At 39.2% G+C, this 12,457-nt stretch overlaps 1 protein-coding gene across 1 annotated transcript in view; it reads left to right on the forward strand.

Moving 5' to 3' along the window:
• Positions 1-10,128, forward strand: part of LOC149803317 (choline O-acetyltransferase-like) — an 86,035-nt gene extending 75,907 nt beyond the window's left edge. The window contains 1 exon segment of the mRNA XM_089953914.1: positions 8,115-10,128. Coding sequence (XP_089810040.1) covers positions 8,115-8,486 — 372 coding nt within the window. The 3' untranslated portion in view covers positions 8,487-10,128.
• The last annotated feature ends 2,329 nt before the right edge of the window (positions 10,129-12,457 follow it).

Here is a 12,457-nt window from a genome sequence, read left to right on the forward strand (position 1 = left end):
GAAAGAACGCATGTGGAAATATTTTACGCATCACCACACTCTGAAGTACATCAACATATTACCGCACCTGGTGCAAGCGTACAACCAATCTTACCATCGAAGCATTGGACGTGCCCCGCAAGAGGTGACTCCCGAGAACGAAGTGCTGGTGTCTGATCGCCTGTTTGGTACGTCCTCGACGAGAGCTGTCCCTAAGAAAGGTGGAGTGTTGGCCGTAGGAGATTGGGTACGCATTGGCAAAACCAAACGCACTTTCGACAAAGGTTACTTACCTAACTGGACTACCGAATTGTTTCGTGTCACTGGACGAGTGCATGGCCGTCATCCTGCCGTCTATAAATTAGAAGACATGAACGGAGAAGTGCTCAAAGGAACGTTTTATTTGCCCGAGTTATAACGTGTCACTAAAAAAGAAGACGACGTGTACGACATCGAAAGCATTCTGGAACGCAGAACCCGTAAAGTGGGCAAACGACGTGTCAAAGAAGTCAAAGTACGTTGGAAAGGATACCCACCCAGTTTTGATTCCTGGATCGATGCTTCGCAAGTCATTGCCTATAAAAAGAAGTGACCATCATGCTCTTTCACACAGACGCAGCTACGGTGACCACTCCTTCACCCAGTTCTTCTCTGCAAGATTTACAGAAACAACCCTTGTGGGTGTGGTGTGGAGAACGTGTGCCTAAAACGGAAATCGTTTGTTTCTGCCAAATCTTCGTGGTGTATTGTGTCATCGGTGCAGCCATCGCCAATTTGAGTTTGGAACAAGCAGACAAACAATTGTGGACCATTTTATTGAGCAGTTGCATCGGTTACCTGCTTCCCAATCCCTCCCTGAAATTCTCTTCCAACGGGAACAACGGGAACCTTGTGTCCAGTGCCAGTGTCAGTCACCAGTCCAATAACAACAACAACCTCATTTTGAGCGGAGACACTCCTCTGACTTCCAGTAACCCCTCGGACAGCCACAGAACTCTGGAATTATGAGTCACACTAACAACCAATTTTACTTAACCTTACCCAGTGACAGTTCCATGGAGGTGTTTCCCCACAACACGTTGTGCTGTTACACGGCCAAATTACCTCAGGCCATCCCCTTAGATCACGAAGCCCATTGGGAAGTGGCTTTAATGGAAATCATTCACCCGACCCAAGTCCTCAATGTCCTTCCCAATCAAATTATTTTTACGGTGGAAGTTCATGACGAGCCATTGCAATAGTACTTGGATGCCTACGTCAAATATGATAAGAAAACCCCTGGCACAAAAACTCAAAAGTCGACCACCTATCACTTGTTCATTCCTCCAGGCTATTATTTGAGTGATCAACATTTGGTGAACACCATTGCTTCCAGGTTTAATGTCGTGATTGGAGAGTCTCAGAAAAGTGTCACTCTGGAATACCACAAAGTAGCTCGTCGCTTCCTAATGAAATTTCCTGAGGGGGGTAAAATCATGTCCATTTTATTTTGTCCTGAACTGTTTGACATGTTGGGTTGGGACACGGAGATGAGGATGGTCTGCTCAAGAAAAACGAATTACCAGTCATTTCCGACAACGATTCTTTTAGCAAGTTATTTCGTTCCCCAGTAGAACTGAACCAAGGACTGAATTTGATCTTTGTGTACTCCGATGTGGTGGAGTACAAAGTGGTGGGACACTCCGATGTGGTGGAGTTCAACGTGGTGAGACACACCTCCGTACCGTTACCGCGTGTCATTCCTTTCAAAGTGGATTCTGTCACGAACGCTGACGAGGAAGGTGGAAACACTTATCACATACACCGCGAATTTGTACATCGTCATTATTTGCCTGTCAGTAAGTCGTATTTGGACACGGTCAACATTGCTATAAAAGGAGATCTGGGACAAAATATTCCATTCACCAAAGGAAACGTCACGGTGAAACTCCATTTTCGAAAACGGTTCTCTCACGAGTTGCAAGTCAAGCATCCAGTGTACCGAGGGGTTGCTCGACAGCGAGGACACGGTTTAGGAGATATGTTAAAATCGGCCTTTCGTTCGGTGGCTCCCGTGTTGAAACCGATGGTGACACGCGGATTGCACGCCTTGAAAGATGCCACACCGACACAAGGCAAAGAATTTCTCCAAAATGTCATCATCGACAAACAAAACCCCAAAGAAGCCTTCTTGAGGGCAGGCAAAAATGTCTTGCTGCAAACGGGCAAAGACATTTTGGGTCGACGAGAAACACCTATAAATGCCCTGAACCCTACCGAGTCAGGCATTCCCGCTTTGAAGCCACAGCAAGGACACGGTAGAAGAAGACGACGAAGAAAACACCCTTTCACTAGACTTCACACGTCTAAAGCTAGAAAGACAAAGAAAAGAAGAACCGTTCGAGACTTAGACGTTTTTGATTATTAAAGTATTGAGAAACAGAAAAATGATGCACCGAGAGTCTTGCGCCTGTTTCAAGTCGGAACTGGATCTGTTTGCCATGCCACCCACTATGATGACGATGCAAGAATCCCAATGGGTGGAATTTCACCCCCTCTCCTCTTTGACAGATTCCGCTCCCATCGAGTTTGAAATCAAAGGTCAGCCCCCGAAGATTACATCGATCTGAATAGCAGTTACCTGTACTTGAAAGTGAAAGTGATCAAAACGGACAACACCAATCCAGGAGGCGATGCTAGAGTAGCTCCTGTCAACAATTTCATGCATTCCTTGTTCAGCGAAGTGGACTTGTACTTGAATAACAAACTGGTCAGCAGCAGCATGGATACTTACCCTTATCGTGCCTACCTGGAAAATCTCTTGACGTACGGAAAAGAAGCCAAGAATATTCATCTGGATGCTTGCGTGGTATGGAAACCTGACACGGCAGGTGTAGCCACGTTTAGCGACACAGTCCTGACAGAAGATGACAATCCTCACAATGTGGGGTTTAACGACCGTCGTAAGAAAATTCTGCAAGGGCGAAGTTTAGAACTGATGGATCGTTTGCATTTGGACATTTGGTTACAAGAAAAGTATTTGCTAAAAGGGGTGGATGTCCGCCTGAGACTGAGACCGCTTTCCATTTGATGGCCCATGCCAATGAATACAAAACTATCATTCAAGAAGCCCGACTTTACGTGCGTCGTGTGGAAGTGTTACCTAAAGTGGGAAACGACGTCAGTCACACGTTGAGCAGAACGACCGCCAAGTATCCGATACGACGCGTAGAAGTGAAAACGTTCACCATTCCCGCTGGACAGCGATCTATGATCGAAGATCATCTGTTCCAAGGACAGTTACCCAAACGTTTGCTCGTTGGTATCGTCAGGAATTCAGCCTTCAGCGGAACCCACGATCAGAATCCTTCTGAGTTTCAACATTACAATGTGTCCAAGATCGAAGTCAGTCGCGACGGCAAGACCTTGTGTACCCGACCCTTTGAGCCTAACTTTGGTGTCGCGAAGAATTATTTGAGATCGTACTTGTCCCTGTACGAAGCCACCGGACAGTTAGGAACCAACACCAGTCACGGTATTTCGTACGACGATTATGCAGGAGGCTATGCTTTGTGAGGTTTTGATTTCACTCCAGACCAAGGCAGCGACGAGAGACATTTCCACCCTATAAAATCTGGTCAGATTCGTGTGTAACTTCAGTTTGCAAATCCACCTCCAGATCACGCAGTGAACGTCATCCTGTATGCAGAATTTGATAATACGATAGAAATCAACAGTTTGAGAGAAGTCATTCTAGATTATTAGAAACCATGGAAGACTGTTATCCCGCTTTACCTACTGCAGAAACTTTGGACATGGAATGTGAGGAGACTGTGGAAGAAGAAGAATCCCAAGACAAAGACGAAGAAGTCATCATGATGAAGTCAAGATGGCCAGAACAAGAAGCCCATTTAGTCTCCTGTTTTGCTACAGTCCTGCCAGATACAATGAAAGACATGATCAAGGAAGAGTGCTATGGATGTCACAAGGATCATCCCAGTCAAATTCAACACGACAAATGTCTGATGTTGAGTCAAGAAAAAAAGTTGGACGAATATCTGGACAAAGCTTGGGGTCTCATCGAGATAGAATTCGTGTTGAACGAGTGGTATAAAGGCTTGGATAGACATTCTTCTCCTCCATTAACGTGTCTGGAGTGCCGTCGCATCGAATCTCCCTTTGACCAGAGTAAGAAGTCGGAGCTAAACGCCTTTTACTTGTCAGACATTTTCATGCAAAAAAATCAGGATCGAATTGATCACTTATCATTACCTATGAAGAAGAAAAAGAAAAAAAACACATAAATAAATGGATACCTGGGAACTTTATTATCTTTTGAACTACAGTTCGTATACTGCTTCTTGGAATCCTGTCGTCTGTGCTAAAGATGAACTCCCTCATCGCAAACCTCAAGACCATCAAGCTTATGTGATCAACACGGACGACAGTCATCTCCCAGGAACCCACTGGGTAGCCGTCTACTTTCCTCAAGAAGGATGTGTGGAATATTTCTATTCGTATGGATTGCCTCCTTTGGAAGACGATATCATTGACTTTATGAGAAGAAATGCGCAGACTACCCGATTCAATAATGTGAAATTACAAGGCACAGATTCCTTGGTGTGTGGACAATATTGTGTGTATTTTCTGCATCATCGCAGCCTGGGCTATTCCTTAGAACATTTAGTAACTCATTTTGATACTCGTTCTTCTTCTAGAAACGATGTGAAAGTAGATCGATGGTTTTGTGACCATTATACTGGTCTTTTGTCTCAAGCTAGGAAACGTAATGTTCATCAATGGCCTAATGACTTCCAACAGTGGAAATCACAATTTAATTCACAACGTTGTCAGCCCTGTCCAAAATAATGTGTTAGTTGAAAAAAAATGTTTGTGATTTGAAAAAATGTTTGATGTTATATTGTTTGATTATTGTTAAAAATGTTATAGTTGTTTGTTAGTGTTAAGTGATTTTGAATAAAAAATGTTGTGTTTTGAAGAAAAAATGCCTTTGTGGTTTGTTTGGCTATAGGAATCTTGATTCATGCTCTTTGACTTCTCTCTATCCCTCTCATGACACTCATTAAACGTTCCGACTCAAAAACCGTGTGGGGGATGTTTTCCTTCACGTCCGCGCTTTGACTTTAAAAACCGGGTCAGTCTCCAGTCTAACTATCCATTATCGACTCATCCTGCTACGAAGATGTGCTCCAGACTAGCTAAGCTGAACGAAGCCTATGTGAATTTGCATAGGGTCAGACATAGTCTGATACCGAAGCCAGAAGAGATAGAGAATGTGAGAATGCTAAAAGTCACTGAAGACCTGATAGAAGATTTCTTCAGAGAAGAAATTAACAGGGAGAAAGAAGAATGGACAGAGAAGTACAGACTTGAGAAACAGCAGAGAGAGCGGCAACAGCAACAACAGCACCAGCAACCTGAACCTGACAGAGGCTTTGTCGACTGTCGTATCGATACCAAAGAGCTCTTCTCTTTCCGAAGAAGCAGACCTTATCCTGGAAGAAAGCCTATCGTCAGAGGAAGCCGCAATCTTAGAATCTAAAAGATGGCCATAGTTTCAAGTTCACACGCAAAAAACAGCCCTTTTCAGGGCTACCCCAACCTCTAGAAAAGAAATAACAATCGATTGCCTATAATAAGTTAAATAAAAATAGAAGTGCGTGTAAAAGCACATGAATTCTTTATCTTGCTTAGAAAGTGTGTGTGTGTGTGTGTCATTGTAAGCGCTCACGTACGTTTGTGTGGATAGTAGATTATGATAATGTTTTTTGTTGTTTGAAGTGTAGGAATAGTAGATTTGGGTTTGATTTGACTGATTTACGTATGTGGATAGTATATTATTTGTTTAATGAAATTTTTTTAGAATAGTGATGGGCAGTATAAAAAGGTGAGTGAGTGTTTCTTTTAGGTCCGCGCGTTGTTTGGTCATGATCTCGGTAATATAAGTTTTGGGTTTTAGGGGATGTTTTCCTTCACGTCCGCGCTTTTAGTATAAATTGAAAACTAGTCTTCAGTCGGGCTACCCATCGTTGACTCGTTAACAACAAGACAATGAATACAAGGATTGTAAAACTTCTAGAACTCCAGATGCACCTGGAATATACCAGGCGTATAGTGAATGAGCTGGCTGCAGAGGCCATAGTCGAAGAGGGAAGGATAAAGAAGGAAGAGGAGGAGAGAAGACAGAGGGAAGAGGGGGAAAAGAAAATAGGAGAGAGGATGACTTACAATATACCAGACACAGAGGAATGGGGTGCTGAAGCCAATCATCCTCCCTCTGCGCTACCAGTCAAAAGAGTGAACGGAGATTGGAGTAGAAGATGCGTTTGCGGTGCCAGGCCGGGGAGGTGCAACCATTAACCAGGTGCCCTGGAGTTCAAAACAAACAGCCCTTTTCAGGGCTACCCCAATCTCTAGAAAAGAAATAGTAATCGATTTGCCAATGTGTGTGTATGTAGAGTATTTATAAACACTCACTCTTTTCCTGTTAAGATTGTATGTGATTATGTATATGATTGTGTGTTTGTTAGCGATCACGTAGGTTAGTGTGGATAGTAGATTATTGGGTTTTGTAATCAATCACGTATGATTGTGTGGATAGTAGATTTGGGTTTGATTTTAATGCTTTGCGTGTGTGGATAGTAGATTTTGGGTTTGTTTATTGCTGCTTCGCGTATGTGGATAGTAGATAATATGAGATGAGAAAAGTAGGGGATGTTTTCCTTCACGTCCGCGCGTTTTAAATGATGATCTAGGCAATATAAGATTTGAGTCTTGGGGGATGTTTTCCTTCACGTCCGCGCTTTTCATATAAGAACCCACAACATTCGTCGTTCGCGCCATTCTACGGAATAAGCGAAAAGAAAATGGTAGCTCTATCTAACCTGTTCAACAACTTAAAGGAAACATACTATTGGATGATAGACAGTGAATATGTAATGGAAAGAACTGAAAGAGAATGGAGGATAAGAAACAGTCTGGACTTTGCTAACAAGCTAAAAGTAGCCAGGGAGAAGATAGAGGAGTTAATAGAAGAAGAAGTGAAGAAGTTGAGAGGGTTTATTAATCCTCCCTATGTCAAAATTGGAATGTTAAAAGAGGCCTTGGATAATGTTGTAGAAGTAAGGTGTTTTTTGGAAGTAATGGTGAAATGGTCAGATTGGCCCTTTGTCAAAAGGGGTCTGGAAAAGCTGAAGAAAGCTGAAGAACTAATCAGAAAAGTGATGGTGGAAGAAGTATAGAAGATAAAGGAGAAATGGAGTAAAGAAAGAAAGGATAAGGAAAATTTAAAGAAAAAGGAAGAGTTTGAGAGGCTCAATCAGAATTGGATAAAAGTTCAGGAAAAGTTCAGAGATCTAGGCCATCCTGACTGGATGCCAGAAAAGGAGAAGAAGAAGACAGGAATAGTGGCAAAAGTGAGAAGATGGTTAAAGAAGTGGAGGAGTTAGAAGAAGAAGAAGAAGAAGAAGAAACAGAAGAAGAAACCCAAAGGCCCTTTTCAGGGCCCCTTCACAGGTCTCGAAAAGACCTTGACTTTCATTGCCTACCCCATTTTAAAAAAAAATAAAAAAATAGAGACCTCTTCCTGTTTCAATTTTCCCATGTTCCATTTCCATAGGCCCATCAGGTCGGGACCGTATTAAAATAGGGTCCCGACCGTGTTCCATTTCCCCTTGACGCTAAACAGGCCCAAGATTTTTTTCCATGTTAAATTTCCTTGAGGCTAAACAGGCCCAGGGGTTTTTGCCCATGTTAAATTTACATAGAGGCTAAACAGGCCCAGGGTGGTTTTTAATGCTAATTCCCCTTGAGGCTAAGGTGGCCCACTTCACTACTATTATGTAAGTGTGATGTTTATTTGCATCAGGAAGGGAGGAAACATTCGTATCATTGATAGTTACTGTATCTTCTTCTGTATAACAGTTCCTTCAGCACTATAATTCTTTTTACTGATCACTGAAAGAGTTTCATCAGTAATACAAGAGATTAAAAACTACATTTGACTAGTACGTTCTACGTGATAACTGCAGTAAAATAAAAAAATCAAATTCAAATACTTAAAATTAAAAGAACAACCGCCAAGAAATAAATCTACAATATGTGTGATAATTGTACTGCATTTTAAATCATTCCAGGTTCCCACAGAAACCACTTCGTTTCTCTGCGGGTATGGCCCCGTCGTTCCGGATGGATACGGTGTTTGCTATAACCCACAGCCAGACAAAATTGTCGTCTGCGTCTCCTCATTTAAGTCATGTTCGGAAACCTCTTCAGATTTCTTTGCTGCCACCATAGAAAGCAGTTTCCTCCAAATGTACGAACTTTGTTTAAGAGTCAATGCCCAAAGGTCACAGCAAGAGATCCCCAAAATACGAAATTTGGGAAACATGAATAGCATGGGATATACCGAGATTAAATCAAGTCCGAGGAAAACTAGACTCATTCGACAAAAGAACACAGAGTTGATTTCTTCTCGTGATGGTGATGTAAAAGAGAATGGAAAATAGACGTTTTACATGCACGTAAAACACATAGAAGCTCAGAAACATTATCGAGTTAGAGTTACCGTTAGCGCGTCTGGTCAAATATTCGAATGTCGTTTCCACGTACAGTCTATCTCCCATATCAACAAAAGCATTCTACATTGTTGAATTAATATTCAAGAGCCCATTGCGGCGCAATATTTTAGATCTAATTACGATGAAAATTTTCAAATTTTATATTAACGCACTGTTATTGAAATTTACAAAAACGAATAAGGTAAAATTAAAATATGTTACAAGTAATTCTTTACCAAATAGAAGTTTTATATGCAGTCATAGATGTTGACACCATTTTTTGTTTCCAGTTGTTGTGGGAAAAAAACTATGCATTTAAGAGACCAACCTAGGCACCTTCTTGATAAAGAATTCAGCCTATCAAATGGTTCAGTCGGTTGCATCAATTATCGTCTGCTGATATGGAGAAGAGCTCGAAAAAGGTTTAATACCAGGTTATTTTAGTAGCAAACAGATAAATAGAAGGGCAATATGCAAAAACTGTAATAGAACATGCTCTAACATTCCTACAAAGTTTACGTTCACTCGACATTCAATTTTGTAAAGAATGCACAAATGTTTTACGTTTCGAAAGACGACACGGGTGAAAGATGCTGGGTTATCGATTCGATCTCTCAGCGTTAGACCATGTACGCCGAAATGAAAGAAACACATTTTGCATGATTTCATATGCAATGGTTTAATTGTTAGTTTATATACATGGTGCTAGTTTCTTTGCATCTTTTGTTTGACGTCACATGGTGTATACTACTTTCAATGCACAGTCTTGATTTTTGCTGATTCAAATAAGGACTCATATACACAACTAGCATTACGCTGAAGTTTAACAAGCCTTTTCACCCATGCAAAGATTTTATTTTCAAATTTCACATTGTTAGCGAGTCTGCAAAACCGCCCAATGAATGTATTTTTGTGCCAGTTGTTTCTTTCTATCGGACTATCGCGGACTATCGCTGGACCATTTTCGTCAGGTCGGGAAAGAACCTTGGAAATTTGAAGGAATACCATCAAGTTTGATGGGTGTGGTGAATCAGGTCTGGCGGAGAGCAGCACATATGTTACAAAAGAAAAGGCCGACGATATTCAAATTGTGACTTTCCATCGGCATGGCGTGCGAAACTAGTTCTCATTGGCGGCAATGCGATCCCAGGTTTCTTGTTTATCCTTTTAGGAAAAGGTTAAATATGTACCGATCGCAGTTTATTTGTAATGATTACAGATTAGAACAACGGCTATTTTCCAAGTGAGGAATCATATGTTTTTAATTGACGTCTCAGACCCTAATGGCCAACAAATTTGTCAACGATACTATGTAATCATTGTATTGTTTTGACAAAATTTTGTGCCACTTTCGACAAGCGACTCTGTCGACAACTTTATACAAAATGTTACTTAGTACTGTATAAGTGGTCAGACAGAAAGCGGTTGCCACCATAACACAGACACGTTTATATTATCAAGCTCATCTGAAAGAATATAGATTGTTATAATGTACCCCATATTTCTACCCGCCTATACTACTTTATTTTGATATTCTACTGAAGGTGCCATTTTATTCGTGATCAATATTTTTCATTATTTGGTATATCAAATGTTCACAAAGTGCGTGTTAAACAATAAATCACACTATATACATTGATATTGTTAATTAATATTGCAGAAATTCACATTCTACAACAGTAACATTATTGAATAATGTTGATCTCCACACACCAGTTTATGAACTATTTAAAATGAGTCTAAGATAAGACCCAAAATACCAATTTATGAACTTATCAGAATCAGTCAACAATAAGAAAATAATACCAATTGTACGATAATACACACATGAAAAGACTACAACATTTTCAAATGAAACTGTATTTTTTGAAAGACCTATACATTTATATCGATTGATATGTGAAAGAATGTATGAATGTAAATTAATGTATTATGATTTTAGTGTATTAAAATAATAAGAGAGAAAAAGAAGCAACAAGCTTTGTAAACTTCAACAAACTATGTATTTCCCTAGAATACAAAGTGAAAATATAAAAATGGAACTTGCGGTATTGCGAAGTAAATCACAAATAATTATATAGTTATAAACACAATTCCTAATCATACAAGTTCTGAATAAACTTTAGTGGAAATTTTAATTGAATCCAGCTCTGGAAGTGATGATGTGCCTGTTGTAGGTAGTGTAGTGGTGATGTGAGAACAGTCGTTGGTTGGATCACAATAATACAATCCAAGAATACAGTCCTATTTGTAATTGCACTATAAATTAATGTCTCTATTTCCAATAATGTGTTTTTTTTCGATGAGCATCTTGTATATCCAGGGAATAAATAATGTGAACAAATAATACAAGTCCAGCCCAAATGAACTAGAAGACACAACAATAATACAATTGATTCAGATCTTACAGCACGAAAGAATAATTTATATTTTAAAAAAAAACAAGATTATACAGTCCTCTACATGCCCTCAGGTCACAATTAGCAGTTCTAAAGAAAATTATTACCGAATGGAAAATAACCTTCTATAAGGCTCCTAATACTTACTGGATAAAATTAATATAATAAAGAACATGGTAAACATAATGTCTTTGACTAAGGCAAATTGCCTGAATCCTAATAGTTAACCCATACATATTGAGAGATTTAGCTATGTATTAGCTGTTTGCAGAATTTTAAACAAAATCAATGATTCAGGTCAAGTCGAAAATGAACTTGATTTTGGACAGCTACAAGTCCAATATTCGATGTTACATCAGCAAAAGTATATGATGAAATATATATTTTTAAAAAATTGCAAACCAACATAAAAAACAACGCACATTAAATATACATAACGAATGCTATTGCATAATTGACCGTGTAAATTGTATTCTGTTTTTATTTCAGCCTTGTTTCAGTATACGATGATGGCTTACATATAAAAACCGACACAAGACTGCTTTAGAAACAAACATCAGGAAATACATATCTTTACAACAGTATTACTATAAAGACTGGCTTTTAATTTTTTTGGAACATTTAGATTACAAATGAGGAATTAATAAAAGAAAAATAATCCACAGTACCGGATATATATATATATATATATATATATATATATATATATATATATATATATATATATATATATATATATATGCACCAAATGAAATTTTAATTATAACATAAAAACACTGTACAGATTCACGAACATGTCCTAGGCTACAAGGAAACAATTATTTAACAATTTAAAACAATTGGATAATATGTTCAGTGAGAATGTGGATGTCCACGTGTATGATATATGTGATCCAGTCAGTTCAGATTATCACCTTGAAAGTAATGATACAACCGATAATGCTCGGTATACAACTTTCTTTTGGCGTAATTACTCCATAAGTAATGTTCATCAATACTGGATGTTGTTTCTTCCATAAAACTAATGATAGATATGGCATCCGTCAACATGCAATCATTAGGTTACATTGGATTTGATTCATTCATAATATTGATGAACAAACCAAACTAATGTTAACAGATGCGTGGTAAGCCTTTTGTTTCACCCTAGTTTTCCCTCTTTACTCCCTGCAACAGTATATCATAAACAGAATAAGATAGATTTCGCAAAGAATGCTGTCAAAAATTTTTAATAAAAATCATTAACAAAGAGTGAAAGGACGACTGAATCTGCTGTGACGAATTCGGTCACATCTATTGCCTGTCGCTAAATGATGTGACTGTACAATCGTTATTTTGAGACTGGTTCCGTTTTCATACTATTCTTAATGAGCAACATTTCTGAAGAAGATCACATGGCACATGGTACACATAATGCCGTCTGGTGGAGTGATAAGTCAGTCACTGTTTGGCATTCAACCTATCAATCAATTCATCAAGTCAATACAGAGCTTATTTCTACTATAAATACAGCTTATGCAT

This window comes from Sinohyriopsis cumingii, chromosome 3 (assembly GCF_028554795.1).
Source record: "Sinohyriopsis cumingii isolate HCF-2022 chromosome 3, ASM2855479v2, whole genome shotgun sequence".
Taxonomy (NCBI): domain Eukaryota; kingdom Metazoa; phylum Mollusca; class Bivalvia; order Unionida; family Unionidae; genus Sinohyriopsis; species Sinohyriopsis cumingii.